The sequence below is a fragment of the Aotus nancymaae genome, unplaced genomic scaffold (genome assembly GCF_030222135.1).
Source record: "Aotus nancymaae isolate 86718 unplaced genomic scaffold, 86718_ANA_hifiasm-v0.15.2.pri h1tg000020l, whole genome shotgun sequence".
Lineage (NCBI taxonomy): Eukaryota > Metazoa > Chordata > Mammalia > Primates > Aotidae > Aotus > Aotus nancymaae.
The window spans coordinates 45063768-45081414 of NW_026988432.1; the positions used below are offsets into that span (position 1 = coordinate 45063768).

A 17647-nucleotide genomic window follows, 5' to 3' on the forward strand; every position below is an offset into this window, starting at 1 on the left:
TCTATCTCCTGGATCTCAGTTCAAGCAATTCCCCTGCCTCAGCCTCTTGAGTAGATAGGATTACAGGAATGCGCCACCATGTCCAGCTAATTTTTGTATTTTTAGTAAAGATGAGGTTTTATTATGTTGGCCAGGCTTGTCTTGAACTCCTGACCTTGTGATCTGCCCGCCTCAGCCTCCCAAAGTGCTGGGATTATAGGCATGAGCCACAATGCCTGGCCACCAGTGTGTTTCTTAAATGTATTTGATTGATGTTTCATGCCTCCTTAAAATGTATAAAACTAAGCTGTACCCGACCACCTTGGGCACATGTTCTCAGACTGAATAGTCACTCATATTTGGCTCAGAATAAATATCTCCAAATATTTTACAGAGTTCAACTCTTCATTGACATTTCTGAGCCTCAACAATATGATCTGGGTATGTGGGCAAAGCCTATCATCTAGACAGAGGCTTCCTTCTTCAGGAAGCCTAACAGGGAATTAGAAATAAGAGATAGAGGGACTTGCTGGTAACCAGTGCTGGCCTTCGGTCCTTGAAGCCACTATTTTTGCAGCTCTTCCTTCTTTCCTGTGACTTTTATCCCTTTATCCCACCTGTACCTGTAGTTACATGAGCCATTAAATTCTCTACTTTGCTGAAGCTAGTATAAATTTAATTTGCCTTTTTTTTTTTTTTTTTTTTTTTAAGATGGAGTCTTGCTCTGTTTCCTAGGCTGGAGTGATCTTGGCTCACTGCAACCTCCATCTCCCAGGTTCAAGCGATTCTCCTGCCCCACGTAGCTGAGACTACAGGTACTCACCACCAGGCCTGGCCAATTTTTGGTAGGGACTGTTGAAAATGCGAGCTTTGAATGAAGAGACCCCTCCAAACAGGCTTTCTGTGAGCAACATGGCTGTTTATTCACCTAGATGCAGGTGCGCTAAGGCCGAAAAGGGGTTTAACAAAGGGCAGTGGGATAGGAGTTGGTTTTATAGGTTTGGGGTGGGCAGTGGAAAGTTACAGAGTAAGATCAGTTACGGTGGTGGGGGTAGGGGCAAAGAGTATACATAACCATAAGTTTAGTTACAATGGCGGGTAGGGGTGAGGCAGAAGAGCAGTTAAGATGGCAGGATGGGTGAGAGGTATTCACATTATCATAAGAACAGTTAAGATGGCAGGGTTGGGTGAGGGGCTTGCGGGGGTAAGCTCCGCTGGGTGATCAGGGACAATGGCGAAGCAGGCATGGGGTGGGAGACAATTAGCCGAGGCAGGCAGGACTTTAGACTTTCAGGCTCCAGGCTTGCATATGGTTCACCATGTTGGCAAGGCTGGTCTAGAATTCCTGACCTCAGATGATCTGCCTGCCTGGGCCTCCGAAAGTGCTAGGATTATGGGAGTGAGCCACTGTGCCTGGCCTAATTTGCTGTGTTTTGACATTGAAAGAATCCTGACTAAAAGCTCTGCTACTATGGTCACAGTAATTACTGCCACCGAAAAGAATCAAACTCTTTAAAACATGTAAAGTTTTTTTTTTTTAGATGGAGTTTTGCTCTTGCTGCCAGGCTGGAGTGCAATGGCACGATCTCGGCGCACCGAAACCTCCACCTCCCGGGTTCGAGTGATTCTCCTGCCTCAGTCTCCCAAGTAGCTGGGATTACAGGCATTCACCATCCCACCTGGCTAATGTTTTGTATTTCTAGTAGAGATGGGTTTCTCCATGTTGATCAGGCTGGTCTCAAACTCTTGACCTCAGGTGATATGCCCACTTTGGCCTCCCAATGTTCTGGGATTACATGTGTGAGCCACTGTGCCCAGCCACTAAAGGAGTTTATTCTAAACAAATATGCGTGACCAAGGCCCGAGGCACAGTCCCAAAAGGTACTGAGAACATGTACCCACGATGATTGGGTAACAGCTTAGTTTTATACAACTTAAAGGAGACATAAGATATCAATCAACACATGTGGGGCCTACATTGGTTTGGTCTGGAAAGGTAGGACAACTTGAGGGTTTGAAGGGAGGGCTTATAGGTTACAGGTGGATTAAAAGATTTTCTAATTGGCAATTGGTTGAAAGAGTGAAGTTACTATCTAAAGACTTGGAATCAACAGAAAGGAGTGCCTGGATTAACATGATGGGTAGTGGGGCCGGGTGCAGTGGTTCAAGCCTGTAATCCCAGCACTTTGGGAGGCTGAGTTGGGTGGATCATGAGGTCAGGAGTTCAAGACCAGCGTGGCCAACATGGTGAAACCCTGTCTCTACTAAAAATATAAAAATTAGCCAGGTGTGGTAGCTTGTGCCTGTAGTCCCAGTTACTTGGGATGCTGAGGCAGGAGAATTGCTCGAACTCAGGAGGCAGAGGTTGCAGTGAGCTGAGACTGTGCCACTGCACTTCTGCCTGGGCAACAGCAGGAGAGTCTGTCTCAAAAAAAAAAAAATGGCGGGGGTGGTAAACACCAAGTTTCTTATTATGTAAAGTCTCCTAGGTGGCCATCCTTAGAGATGATAGTTGGCAAATGTTTCCTATTCTGACCTGTAAAAGGGGCTAGACTCTCAGTTAATCTCTTTAGAATTGGGAAGGCCTGGAAGGGGGAAAGATCTAGTTATGTTAATAGAGCTTCTTTTTTTAATTTGAGACAGAGTTTCACTCTTTTTGCCCAGGGTAGAGCACAATGGCATGATCTCAGCTCACTGCAACCTCTGCCTCCTGGGTTCAAATGACTGTCCTGCCTCAGCCTCCCAAGTAGCTGGGATTACAGGCATGCACCACTACCCCTCACTGATTTTGTATTTTTAGTAGAGACGAGGTTTCAGCATGTTGGCTAGGCTGGTCTCCAACTCCTAACCTCAGTTGATTGATCCTCCTCGGCCTCCCAAAGTGCTGGGATTACAGAGATTCTTTACAGATGCAATTACCCTTCCTCCAACAAAATGGCTTTGCAGGGATATTTCAAAAGATGGCGAAGAAATATATTTTGAGGTAAAATACTTTGATTTCCTTTATCTGTCATGTGATGTTATGCCAGAGTCAAGTTGGAAAGTAAACCACGTTATATAAATTGACATAAAAACCCATCTGATAACATTTTATGGTTTGTAGGGTGTGACTCCACAGGCCCTTTAGATAGAATTTGGAGAAGAGGGGAAAAAGGTCAGAGTTTAGTCCTCAGTATCATCTCCTTTAAGGAAACCCCTTAAAGGAGATGATACTGAGTTCAAACAGTACCCTGTCAAAAGAAAGAAGAGACCAGGATAGACTATGAAAGAAATGTATTTATACAGTGAAGTTACTCACTGGAAACACTGTGTGTGGATGTGGTGTTAGATTGCGAAGTCAAGCTGGATGTGGTGGCTTACACCTGCAATCCCAGTATTTTGGGAGGCTGAGGCAGAAGGATCACTTGAGCCCAGAAGTTTGAGGCCAGCCTGGGCAATATAGTGAGCCCTCATCTTTACACATTTAAAAAAAAAAATCGCAAAGTCAATGCATAAGACAAAAACCCATTAGGCTCAGCTATAAAAAGGAATGAAGTACTAATTCATGTTATGACATGGATAAACCTTGAAAACATATTGCCAAGTAATATGTGCACGAAGGACACATATTGTATAACTTCACTTATAGGAAATGTCCAGAATAGATAAATCTACACAGGCAGAAAGTAGATTAGTGATTGCCAGGGATTAGAGGGTGTGACAGGGTGAAGAATGATAAAAGCCTGTACCAGGCTTCCTTTTGGGATGAAAATGTTCTGGAATTAGATAGAAGTAATGGTTACACAACTTTCAAAATATACTGAAAACCATTGAATTGTACACTTATTTGCAGGGATAAATTTTATGGCTTGTGAATTATATCTCAGAAAAATTCATTTTGGCTAAATTACCCTTGAAAGTCCTTTTCAAAAAGTCTAATACAGCTGTTTTTACTTACTTTCTTTTCTTTTCTTTTTTTTTTTTTAAATAGAGACAGGCTTTCACCACGTTGGCCAGGATGGTCTCAATTTCTTGACCTCATGATCTGCCCACCTCGGCCTCCCAAAGTGCTGGGATTACAGGTGTGAGCCACCTTGCCCAGCTGCTGTTTTTACTTTCAGCATAAAAAAAAAATGGCCTTTGAAAGTTTTTAGTTGAGTACTAAATAGTATGTTGAGTCCTGTTACAAAAAATGTGTCTCATAACTTGAGTCACATTCAATTATATGAGATACTCACATAAAGGGTAATGAAGTGAATCAGAAGCAATGAAAAGGGATTATGTGTACCCCTAGGGATATGATAATAATTTCCAGACGTATATAGTTTTAAGGAAATGAATTTCCAGATCCCTACCTTGCATATGTTATCGCTTGCAAAAGGAAATTAAATTTTGGAAACCCAAACTAATTTAGCCAAAGGGAAAAGTCAAGTTGGGAACTGGCTCACCAAATCTGCCTCCCCTTTTTGGTTCCTAAATAAGATGGCTACAAGATGAAAAGCTACATGTCTCCCCCATATTTTGCCGACAAGGAAATTCCTAGCGTGCTGCTAAAACTTCACCAAGCAATGCAAATTGATAGCTTATCTTTAGAGATGGTCACCCCAGCTCACCAGAAACAAATGCATATCTGATTGTTACCCTACCCCATTTTGTCTGTTATCTTATGTAAAATGCAGATTCCCCACATTTTTCCTTTGCCCCTTTTATGTCATCTTATGTAAAAAATGCAGATTCACGGCCGGGCGCGGTGGCTCACGCTTATAATCCCAGCACTTTGGGAGACCAAGGCGGGTGGATCACGAGGTCAAGAGATCGAGACCATCCTGGTCAACAAGGTGAAACCCCGTCTCAACTAAAAATACAAAAATTAGCTGGGCATGGTGGCGCGCGCCTGTAGTCCCAGCTACTCCGGAGGCTGAGACAGGAGAATTGCTTGAACCCAGGAGGCGGAGGTTGCGGTGAGCTGAGATCGCGCCATTGCACTCCAGCCTGGGTAACAAGAGCGAAACTCCGTCTAAAAAAAAAAAAAAAAAAATGCAGATTCACTGAGCCAAAGGCACGAATGACATTTTTCCCCTATCGCCCCTCTTAGATTAAAACTGTGTGCTTCTCAATAACCTCTTTAAATTTGGAGCCCTCAAAATCGTTTTCTAAAGGCATAGACCTGTTTCCCCGGCTCGTCCTTAACTTTGGCAAATAAATCTCCTAAAGTGATGGATGGACACTTTTATAAGTTAATTTGTAGCCAAGGCATGTCATTAATACGTCCTATTGTGCTTTCCTACCTCCCATTTGTCAACTTACATGAGAGACATACATCTTACTTGTCATAAATTATTACCATAGTAAAAACTTGAGGGTGTCAAAAAGTGGAAAAATTTGAGACGCTGAAGTTGGGGAAGACTCCTTTAATTAAAGCACCATAAAATCACGATAGAATGATTCATTTTTCCTTGCCTTATATTTTTGGCATGCAATACAGAAGAAACTCAAACAACTGAGTGACACATTAGTAAAATTCTTTTCATTCACTTCTACTTAAAAGGCACAAACCACTGACCCCTCCCCCGTTAAACTACATTTGAAAAGTTAGGAATGAAAGCCGGTTATACATAGTTCATAAATACTGGCTTCCCCTACCTCCACCACTAGGAAATAAACATCCTAGCAGAGTGTAAAAAGGAAGATGCTGTGGATGAACAACGCGGACATTTGCAGGCACACCCTTTCCCTGCGACCAACAAAAATGCAGCAGCGCAATTACACTCCAGTGAATTGCAGCACTCAAAACGCACACATTCTGTTCAATGGATGAGACCACATAAAGTGACAGTCCACTTCTAAAAGCATGGCTGTATTTAAAGGATACATGGTCTGTTCAAGTCCGCTTCAGCGAAACTCCAAGCACTTCCAAGAGATCCACACCCTCTATCCCGAGCAGGTGCAAAACCCGCTGCTCCGCCGGCGAGCGTAGGAACCCATGCGACCAACAGCATCAGTTGCTCATAGCAGCCAGGATGAGAGCCTTAGGGACGTAAAATAGGCCGGGCCTGCGTGGAAAGTGAGCGTGCGCTTCCATCACTGTGACAGCACCCGTCTCGAGGTCCCGCCTGCCGCTTGCGGGTCGCTCTTAGCTCTGCTCTGTCAAGTGCGAGCCTGAGATGCCCGCCTAGAGTTGCGCGCCTTCCCCCATCCCCGGCTCCGCCCACCGCGCTTGTAGCCCCGCCCCGCCCAGTGGGTGGGGAGCCTCCGTCACAGCACTTCCGGCTTCAGCTTCCCAACCGGCCTCCGTCGCTCTCCACTTCCCTCGCCTAGTTCTCTTCCCTCGCCCCTACTGTCTCCTTTAACCCAGTCACGTGAGGGTGGCGCGCGGGGGCTGCCGGGAGTTGTGCTGCCGGTTGGTCAGGGTTCGGCCTCAACATGGCGGTTCCGGTCGGGCAGTGACCAAGGTTTTGCCGTCCGAAGGACTAAGTGGTGACTGTCGGCGTCTCCACCTATGAGGGTGGAATGCGAGCACGGGGGGACGAGCGCTGAGGAGCGGCGGTGACGCGAAGGGGGGTCATTGGTGTGTGTACCAGAAACCGAAGCGGCGGCGTCTGTTCCTTCTCGTCTCTAGGCTCCAGTGCGTTCGGGGCCCCGCCCGGCCGGGCCAGGCCGGCGGGCGGCGGCGGTAGCTGCTGCAGCGGCAGGATCACCTCTCAGGGTGGGCCGGAGGGCAGGCGCCGCCGCCGCTGCCTCTGCCTCTGCCGCGGCGATGGCCCAGTGTGTACAATCAGTGCAGGAGCTAATCCCGGACTCCTTCGTCCCCTGTGTCGCCGCGCTGTGCAGCGACGAAGCCGAGCGGCTCACTCGTCTCAATCACCTTAGCTTCGCAGAGCTGCTTAAGCCCTTCTCCCGCCTCACTTCCGAGGGTATGTGGTATCCTTCCTTTTCCAGTGGGCTCCCGCAAAGCCGTGGCCGGGAGAAGGAAGTTGCGGGCGGGCTGGGGAGAGAAGGGCAGTGTTTACGTCCTGGAACAGGTACCGCGGCGTCTGGGGCTGCAGCCCCGAGGTGCTCCGGGGGCGGCTGGAGGAGGGACCATGAGGTTGTCAAGACAGCGCAGTCCTAAGCTCCAGTTTCTCTGGGCACTTTCTTCTCAGATAAGCTATTTCGTTAAGTAGTTGGTGAAAAGGTAAACACGAGTCTTTGAGAAGGGCGTTGAGACTGTTGTCCACGGCCACAGCGAAGGAATTAGGCACTTGCAAAGCAGCTAAGGTAGGAAAATTCTGCCTCTTAAACCGACAGTGTCTGAGTAAGGAAGACCTGTCATCCTCACTTGGGTGTTAACTGGACTTTCAGAGTAGTTCTGGATATTCTTACATTCTTGTAGCGTTGAGGATCGTCTCTGTCTGAACTACTGTTTCGCTATTTTACTAAGGCATTCTTAGATATACAGTATTTCGCTTAACTCGTCAAGAAAATTAAAAGTATTATGTGAAGAATAAAACTTGAAACAGCTTTTTGCCCGAAGGAAGAAGAAGCAAGCCCAACTTGTGGTTAATTCAACCTAGATATTTGAAGTTATCTATACTAGGGATGGAAAAGTCCTAAAATTTGGTTTTTCGCATATAAGTTTACTAAGAGAAATGTATTCTCTTGTTAAGGAGGTACCCGTTTTCTCCAGCTTTGGATTTTTTTTACTAGGGGAAAATAATTTAGTAAAGCTTCAAGTATGTTTTAGCCAGTATCTTCCAAATAACCAAGTACAAGTAAAGATTTTTTGTTGAGGTCAATAAGAACTGAAGGGTTTTCTAATAAGCCTATGTCGAGCAAACGACACGTGATGTTTATTAGCTTAATATGACTTAGCCTGAAAATAAAAAAATCAGTGCTGTCCCATACATTCATGTATTTTCGTGCTACTGTGTTCTTTGGGAGAATAGCTCCATTACAAATTAGCTTTTTTAGGGGAGAAAGGGAGCTGTCCAAAAAAACAGTTGTGGAACTTTTGGATTTTCTTTAGCCTGTATCTTAGCTATCAGTCTCACTTCCTTCAATGTTGGACTTAACAGGAACAACAAAATGCCCTACATTTTTGAATTCTTAAAAAAACAAACACTTGAGCCATTTTGACTTTTATGTGTGTACTCTTTCCTACTTTGTTTTTTTTTCTATGAGAAGGAATTTTGTTCAAACCTACTTTGTTACTATGTAATAGTAATGCTAATACCTGATACTTGCGATGTGTAACTTTCCTCCTTTAGTCCTCACTGAATCCTGTGTTATTGCAATTTTAAATTTGAGGACATTGAAGCATAGAAGTGTTAACTTGTCCATAGTCTTGCATCTGGGAAAGATTTAAAACAGGCAGTGTGACTCAAGACATTGTGTTCTTAATCATCTTATCTCCTGACAATATTTAAAATTACCTACTTGCCCCATAAAGCAGTGCTGTCTAATTGAAATATAATGTGAGTCACAGTTAAAATTAAAAAATTTTAGTAGCCACCTTAAAAAAGTAAGAAGAAATAAGTGAAATTAAGTTTTTATTTTTTTGTTGTTTTTTGAGGCAGAGTCTCGCTCTGTTGCCCAGGCTAGAGTACAGTGGCCCAATCTCAGCTCACTGCAACCTCTGCCTCCTGGATTCATGGGATTCTCCTGCCTCAACTTCCTGAGTAGTTGGGATTACAGGCATGAGCCACCTCGCCCAGCTAATTTTGTATTTTTAGTAGAGATGGGGTTTCTCCATGTTCATCAGGCTGGTCTTGAATTCCCTACCTAAGGTGATCTGCCTGCCTCGGCCTCCCAAAGTGCTGGGATTACAGGTGTGAGCCACTGTGTCCGGTCTTGGTTGTTTTTTTTTTTTGAGACAAGATCTTACTCTGTCACCTAGGCTGGGAATGGTGGAGTGCAGTTGTACCATCATAGCTCACTCACTCACTGCAGCCTCAGCCTCCAGGTTCCAGCCATCCTCCTGCTTCAGTCTCCCAAGTAGCTGGGACTACAGGCACATGCCAGCATGCCTGGCTAATTTTTTTTTTTTTTTTTTTAAAGACTGGGTTTCTCTTTGTTGCACAGGCTCTTCTCAAACCACTGGGCCTGGGCTAGAGAAGGGGTATAATGATGAGTTGGACGTTAGTGGATAGGTAGACAGTTGGTAGAAAGCAGGAAAGAGGGCAGTCATTCCCTATGAAAGAGTGGGATGAGGTCAGAATGGTACGGGCAAAAGGTCTAAATTATGACAATGGTTGGGAAACTTTCCTTATGGGAGTACAGAGTAGTAAGAGAGGATTGCTTAAAGAGAGGACCTTGAATTCTAGGAAGGGGATTTTAGATTTTATATCTAATGGTAAATATGAAGCAGTCAGTATATTCTTGAGGGTGTGAAATACTTGGAGATTAATGAGTTGAAAGTTTTGGAGATTAGTGAGTTGACCAGGAGATACAAGTTTTAAATTTCAAGATGATTAGGACATAGACTATGGTGATAACATTAGAAATTTGGCAAAAAGGACTTAATTTTTCTTGGTTTAGTTTTTTGCTGGTAAATATATTTTAGAGTTCTTTACCATCCAGAACAGGCTGCTTTTTGTCTCAAGTGTGGGGATTTTTCAAAGACAGATTTTCTTTAGGAAGTGAGGCATGACAGTATCACTTCAGGCAGTGTAATTTAAAAGTACAATGAACTAAAATAAGCTAACATTTCCTTAGAGGGAGAAGAGAATCTTAAAAAAAAAATGACTCAATTTCTGGCCTGTAGGTATGCTGTTATATAGGGTAAAACTTTGCCTTGATTGCTGAGATATCAAGTAGTGTCAGGTACAGTGCCAAGTATTGTCAGGAGACTTATTTTTAGAGTTTAGTAGAAAACACAAGGTTTAAAGCTACACTGAAGAGAGGGTTGATAGAAGAGATTTGAGAGGGTTGATAGACAAGATTTGAGTACTATTTATGTGTAGGACTTTGAAAGTACAGGTTAGGCTTTTGATGTATTAGACAACAGAGAGCCATTTTAGGTTCTTTAGAGACACTTTTTTTTCCTTTTTCTTTTCTTTTTTTTTTTTTTTTTTGAGATGGAGTTTCGTTCTTTTTGTCCAGGCTGGAGTGCAGTGGTGCGATCTCGGCTCTCGGCTCACTGCAACCTCCGCTGCGTGAGTTCAAGCAATTCTCTTGCCTCAGCCTCCCGAGTAGCTGGGATTACAGGTGCCCACCACTGCGCCTGCTTAATTTTGTATTTTTAGTAGAGACTAGATTTCTCCATGTTGGTCAGGCTGGTCTCGAACTCCTGACCTCAGGTGATCTGCCCGCCCCCGCCTCTCAAAGTGCTGGGAATACAGGCGTGAGCCACGGCACCTGGCCTCCTTAGAGGCATTTTAAAACCTGAAGAATATTAAATTATATTAAAAATATATAATTAAATTTCTTTTATTTTATTTTTTGAGATAGAGTCTCGCTCTGTCACAAGGCTGGAGTGCAGTGGCTCAATCTAGGCTCACTGCAACCTCTGCCTCCTGGGTTCAAGTGATTCTCCTGCCTCTGCCTCCTGAGTAGATAGGACTACAGGCATGTACCACCACACCCAGCTAATTTTTGTATTTTTAGTAGAGGTGGGGTTTCAGCATGTTGGCCAGGATGGTCTCAATCTCCTCACTTTGTGATCCATCCGCCTCGGTCTCCCAAAGTGCTGGGATTGCAGGAGTGAGCCACTGCACCTGGCAAAAAATGTATAATTAAATTTATTCTATGTATTTACTGTGATTGCTGTGCTTGATATATTTTTGAGACTTAACATAGTCATTGTTTGACACAAATTTTTGATTTCCTAATACTTGAAGAATTTCCACTGGCCATATTTCAAAGAGTCGTGGTATTAATGTTAATCAAGCATAAAACAAAAAATTTAAATTAGCCTTATTTTTGCTTAGTGATAGTTCTTTGATAGTTCTAAACAGTGTTGCAGTATATCATTTAGATGTTTCAAGAAAATTTCACTTAAGTACTAACTTGGAAGTATGTGGCTTGTACATTATTTTATTTTGAAATTAAGGTTATTAAAGGGATTAAAAAGTAGGCTAGGCACAGTGTCTTAGGCCTGTAATCTCAGCCCTTTGGGAGGCCAAGGCAGACAACCACCTCAGGTCAGGAGTTTGAAACCAGTGTGGCCAACGTGGCGAAGCCCTGTCTCTACTGAAAATACAAAAATTAGCCTTGTGGTGGTGGGTGCCTGTAGTCCTAGCTACTCGGGAGACTGAGCAGGAGAATCACTTGAATCCGAGAGGTGAAGGTTACAGTGAGCCAAGATTTTGTCACTGCCCTCTAGCCTGGGAGACAGAGTGAGACTTTGTCTCAAAAACACAACAGAAAAAAGCAGACTAGGATATTACTTTTGAAGGCTATTTAATGTCTCCAGTTTTCTTAAATTTTTTTTTCTTTTCTTTTTAAATTCTTAAATTCTTTTTTTTTTTTTTTTTGAGACGGAGTTACGCACTTGTTACCCAGACTGGAGTGCAATGGCGCGATCTCGGCTCACCGCAACCTCCACCTCCTGGGTTCAGGCAATTCTCCTGCCTCAGCCTCCTGAGTAGCTGGGATTACAGGCACGCACCACCATGCCCAGCTAATTTTTTGTATTTTTAGTAGAGACGGAGTTTCACCATGTTGACCAGGATGGTCTCGATCTCTTGACCTCGTGATCCACCTGCCTCGACCTCCCTAAGTGCTGGGATTACAGGCTTGAGCCACCGCGCCCGGCCGTCTTTTTAAATTCTTGAAAAGCATTGTGTTGTCCTTGTACAGGAGCCATGCTAATCTTCTCTGTATCATTCCAATTTTAGTATATGTGCTGCTGAAGTGAGCACTGTTTTTTTTTTTTTTTTTTTAAATTTCGAGACAAGGTATTACCCTGTCACCCAGGCTGGAGTGCAGTGGCATGATCTTGGCTCACTACAGCCTCAACTTTCTGGGCTCAAAAAGTCCTCCCACGTCAGTCTCCCCAGTAGCTGGGATTACACGTGTGTACCACCACATCTGGCTAATTTTTATATTTTTTTGTAGAGATGGGATTTTATCATGTTGCTTAGCTGGTCTCAAACTCCTGGACTCAATTTGCCTGCTTTGGCTTCCCAAAGTGCTGTGATTACAGGCATGACCTACTGCAACCGGCCTTAAATTTCTTTTCTTTCCTTTTCTTTTTTTTTTAGACGGAGTATAGCTCTGTCGCCCAGGCTGGAGTGCCATGCATAATCTTGGCTCACTGCAACGTCCGCCTCCCAGATTCAAGCAATTCTCTTGCCTCAGCCTCCCAAGTAACTGGGATTACAGGCACCTACCACCACACCCAGCTAATTTTTGTGTTTTTAGTAGAGACAGGGTTTCGCCATGTTGGCCAGGCTGATCTGGATCTCCTGATCTCAAGTGATTCACCCGCCTTTGGCCTCCCAAAGTGCCAGATTACAGGCGTGAGCCATTTCATCTGGTCCCTTAGATTTCTTTTAGTTGGAGATATTTCATCAGTCTTAACTACCATGTTGATATTACAAGGTAATTAATGCCCAAGGTGTGGAAGTACCAAACTTTGAATAAAATTCAAGTCAGTTTTTTAAAATTTGTTTTTATTTTGTTTTATTTATTAATTTTTTGATACATGGTCTCTCTTTGTCACCTAAGCTGGAGTGCAGGGAGCATGATCATGGCTCACTGCAGCCTCGACCTCCTGAGCTCAAGCAATTATTCCACATTGGCCTCCTGGGTAGCTGGGACTACAGGCTAGCACCCCCACACCTGGCTAATTTAAAAAAAAATTTTTTTTTTGTAGGGATGGGGTTTTGCCATGTTGCTCGGGCTGTTCTCGAACTCCCGAATTCAAATGATCTGCCTGCCTCAGCCTCCCAAAGTTCTGAGATTACAGGCTTGAGCTACTACACTCAGTCAGAGGTTTTTAAAAAATACAGTTAAAGTTTTATATGTATAAAGTATCCAAGATCCTCCTGCCTTAGCCTCCTGAGTAGCACACAGGTGTGTGCCACCACACCCAGCTAATTTTCAAAAAATTTTTATAGAGATGGGGGGTCTCTCACCCTGTTGTCCAGGCTGATCTTGAACTTTTGGGTGCAAGTGATCCTCTTGCTTTAGCCTCCTAAAGTGCTGAGATTATAGGCTTGAGCCACTGCATCCGTGTTTATAAAGCCTGTTTTCTTTTTTTTTTTTTAATTTTTTTGAGACCGAGTTTTGCTCTTGTCGCCCAGGCGGGGTCATGCAGTTCCACTATCTTGGCTCACTGCAACCTCTGCCTCCCAAGTTCAAGCTTTTCTCCTGCCTCAGCCTCCCAGGTAGCTGGGATTACAGGCATGCGCCACCATGCCGGTTAATTTTGTATATTTAGTAGAGACAGGGTTTCTCCGTGTTGATCAGGCTGGTCTCAAACTCCAGACCTCAGGTGATCCATCTGCCTCAGCCTCTCAAACTGCTGGAATTACAGGTGTGAGCCACCACACTGGGTTCGCGCTTGCGTGCGCGCACTCTCTCTCCCCCCTCGCCCTCTCTCCCTCTCTCTCTCTCTCTCTCCCTCCCTCTCTCCCCCTCCCTCCCTCTCTCTCCCCCTCTCTTTCTTCCTCTCTCCCCCTCCTTCCCTCCCTCCCTCCCTCCCTCTCTCTCTCTCTCTCTTTCTCTCTCTCTCCCCTCCCTTCCCCTTCCCCTTCCCCTTCCTTTTCTTGTTCTTGCTGGTCTTGAACTCCAGGGCTTAAATGATCTCCTGCCCCAGCATCCCAAAGTGTTAGGATTACAGGCATGAGTTTTCAGCCACCATGCGTGGCCTTCCAATACGTTTCTCAAACACCAGATTTTTTTTTCTTCATATGAGCTGTGGTTTTGTTTCAAGGATTTTTGTTTTTGCTTTTGTTTTTTGAGACGAGTTTTGCTCTTGTCACCCAGGCTGGAGTGCAGTGGTGCGATCACAGCTCACCTCAACCTCGGGCCTTTTGGGTTCAAGTGATTCTCCTGCCTCAGCCTTCCCAGTAGCTGGGATTACAGGCATTCACCACCATGCCTGGGTAATTTTGTATTTTTAGTAGAGATGGGGTTTCTCCATGTTGGTCAGGGTGGTCTCAAACTCCTGACCTCGGCCTCCCAAAGTGCTGGGATTACAAGTGTCAGCCACTGTGCTTGGCCTTGAAAAAGATCATTGTGGTGAAATAAGTTTGCTTAAGGTAGCATGTGTTTGGGAGGATTGCAGTTTGATATAGCAAACTATGGAAAGTTTGGAAATTTTCCATAGTTGGACACTGGAAAGACCTATAAAGATACCTTTAAAACTTAGTATTTCCCAAATTTATTTGAACAAAGCGTCATTTTTCAGAAACACTCTTTAATTTTCTTGAGGAACCAGTATTCCATGGAAAATTCTAGGAAATGTAACTTCAAAATACAGTATTCAAGAACTTAACAAAAGTAAGGTAACAGTAGAGCTTAATTTCATTTTGAAATTGAGATGTTATATATTAAATAAATTCAGTGAAGCCTTAATATATTTATCTGAGGCTTTTGAATTGGTCTGATTTAAGAGCATTTCACATTTCTCTTAAATCATTCTTCGCTCTTGCTTTCTTTATTAGGTTGGTTTTGTGATACCCCAGTGTAATTTACCTATTGTGTAACAAATTACTCTAAAACTTTGTATCTTTTTTTTTCTTTTTTTTCTTTTTTTTTTTATACAGAGTCTCACTCTGTCACCAGACGTCAGGCTGGAGTGCAGTGGCATGACCTCGGCTCACTGCAACCTCCGCCTCCCGGGTTCAAGCAATTCTCCTGCCTCAGCCTCCCGAGTAGCTGGGACTACAGGCGCGCGCCACCATGCCCAGCTAATTTTTTTTTGTATTTTTTTTTTTTTTTTAGTAGAGACGGGGTTTCACCATGTTGGCCAGGATGGTCTCGATCTCTTGACCTCGTGATTCGCCTGCCTAAAACTTTGTATCTTAAAACAAAAGCATTTATTATTTCTCACTTCATCTGGAATCTGGGAGTGGCTTCGCTGGGTAACTCTAGTTCAGGGTCTCTCATGAGGTTGCAGTAGAGCTGTCAGCAGGGGCTGCAGTCATCTGAGGCTGGAGGTTCTTTTTCCAAGCTCACTTGTATGGTTGTTGGCAAGCCTCAGTTTCTCACTGTTTATTAGCCTGAAATCTCAGTTCTCTCACTCAGTTATAAGCTCCCTGAGTGTCCCCATAGCATGGCAGTCAGCTTCTCCCAAAACAAATAATTAGAACCCAAGATGGAAGGCATAGACTTTTAAAACTTATCTCAGAAGGTTGGGTGTGGTGGCTCACGCCTGTAATCCCTGCACTTTGGGAGGCTGAGGTGGGTGGATCACGTGAGGTCAGGTGTTCAAGACCAACCTGACCAACATGTTGAAACATTGTCTCTACTGAAAATACAAAAAGTAGCCAGTTGTCATGGCAGGCATCTGTAATACCAGCTACTCAGGAGGTTGAGGCATGAGAATCACTTGAACCCAGGAGATGGAGGTTGCAGTGAGTTGAAGTTGTACCACTACACTCTAGCCTAGGCGACAGAGCCAGACCCTGCAGAGCCTGTCTCAAACAAAACAAAACAAAACAAAACTTAGAACTGAAATACCATTGCTTTTGCTGTGTTCTGTTGGTCACACAGAATTACCTAGTAATTGACAAACCCACCTTGAATATGGTGCTAAAACTAGAATATGGAGCAAAACTAGAATGTCTTTTTGTATTAACACTTTTTTTCTAATTAAAAAAATTTTTTTCCTGTGTTAACACTTATGAATATCAAAAGGTAGTTAAAGGGAAGTTTAAATACGCACGTGGCTACTTATGTTATTTGACAATCATGAAGCAACTTTATTTTATTTTATTATTTTATTACTTTTTGAGATAGAGTTTCTCTCTTTTTGCCCAGGCTGGATTGCAGTGGCACTGTCTTGGCTCATTACAACTTTTGCCTCCCGGTTTCAAGTGATTCTCCTGCCTCAGCCTTCCGAGTAGCTGGGATTACAGGCGCACACCACCACTCCTGGCTAATTTTGTATTTTTAGTAGAGATGGGATTTCACCATGTTGGCCAGGCTGGTCCCCAACTCCTGACCTCAGGTGATCCGCCTCCTTGACCTTTCAAAGTGCTGGGATTACAGGCGTGAGCCACTATGAAGCAACTTTAAGGGAAATACTTGTACAGTATGTTCCTAAGGATATCAGAAATGCAGCATAGTGTTTTTTTGTTTCTCTGCTGCATAATTTGACTGACTGGGAAGTTTAGGGAGAGAGGCTGATATGTTTATTTAAGTTAGAAAACATAACAATTATAGAAGAATGCAGAGAATGCAAGAAACATCCACCTCCCCATTACCCAGAACTATCACATTTTAACCCTCCATCATATTTGCTTTTTATCTTTTCTTTTAAAAATAAATAAAAAATTATAGGACAAACTTTCCTGGTTGAAGTTCTCTCTACCTTTTTTTCTTAGTCCCTTTTCTTTCCTTCCTTTTATAGGCGATCACTATGATAGAATTTGCATGTATACTTTTTTTTTTTTTGAGAAGGAGTCTCACTCTGTTGTCCAGGCTAGAGTGCAGTGGCACGATTTTGGCTCACAGCAACCTCTGCCTCCCGGATTCAAGTGATTCTCCTGCCTCAGCCTTCCTGGTGGCTGGGATTATAGGTGCTTGCCACCACGCCTGGCTAATTTTTGTATTTTAGTAGACATGGGGTTTCACCATGTTTGCCAGGCTGTTCTCAAACTCCTGACCTGAAGTGATCCACCTACCTTGGCCTTCCAAAGTACTGGGATTACAGGTGTGAGCCACTGTGCCTGGCTGCATGTATACTTTTTGTATATATACATTTACAATATAAATATACATTTGTACCACATAATTTTAAAAACGTTTTTGAGTCTTTTTTTTAATTTTTACTATCATTTATAAACTTATCTTTTTGGAGGTAGGGCCTTTGGTAGAGTCTTATTTTTTTAATAAAAAATAGTAGAAGTCAATAGAACACATAGGAAATTCAGAAAAGTCTGTATTTTAAATAAATAACTATTTAAAATATAGGCAGACCTGGGGCCAGGCTCTGTGGCTCACACTTGTAATCCCAGCACTTTGGGACGCCAAGGCGGGTGGATCAGGTCAGGAATTGGAGAACAGTCTGGCCAACATAGTGAAACTCTGTCTCTACTAAAAATACAAAAAATTAGCTGTTTGTGGTGGTGTGTGCCTGTAATCCCAGCTATTCGGGAGGCTGAGGCAGGAGAGTCACTTGAACCTGGGAGGCAGAGGTTGCAGTGAGCTGAGATCCTGCCTTAGCACTCCAGCCTGGGTGACAGTACAAGACTCCATCTCAAGAAGAAACAAACAAAATATATATATGTATGTATGTATGTAAGGATAGGTAGAGGGAATGGCAGGCCTGGATTTTGGTATAAGGCATTTTCCATTGAGAATAAAAGGTCATTCTTTATTTGTAAGTATCTAGACCATTTACCCAAAGTTGCCTCTTATTTTAGATGATGACCCATGATGCAGTTGAAGTAGATGATGTTGTATCTGCTGGTGCTGCTGCTGCTGTACTGCCTCCATTACTTATTGAGCATGGTGCTCAGTTCTTCACACTTTACTATCTAACAATAGCTCACCTAAATCCTTAAAATAATCCTGTGAAGTAGATAGTAATCACCTG

The 17647-nt window shown here is 43.5% G+C and overlaps 1 protein-coding gene and 1 non-coding gene across 4 annotated transcripts in view; one reads left to right on the top strand and one right to left on the bottom strand.

The window, feature by feature from the left end:
• The first annotated feature begins 6690 nt into the window (after positions 1 to 6690).
• TRAPPC8 (trafficking protein particle complex subunit 8) overlaps positions 6691 to 17647 on the top strand; it is a 112112-nt gene continuing 101155 nt past the window's right edge. For all 3 annotated transcript variants that reach the window (XM_021670014.2, XM_021670016.2, XM_021670015.2), the window contains exon 1: positions 6691 to 6872. In XM_021670014.2, the coding sequence (XP_021525689.2) occupies positions 6716 to 6872 (157 nt within the window). In that variant the 5' untranslated portion in view covers positions 6691 to 6715. The remainder of the gene's footprint in view (positions 6873 to 17647) is intronic.
• On the bottom strand, positions 11692 to 11798 carry LOC135276116 (U6 spliceosomal RNA). The gene has a single exon (XR_010343683.1). It is a non-coding gene; the product is annotated as a U6 spliceosomal RNA (small nuclear RNA).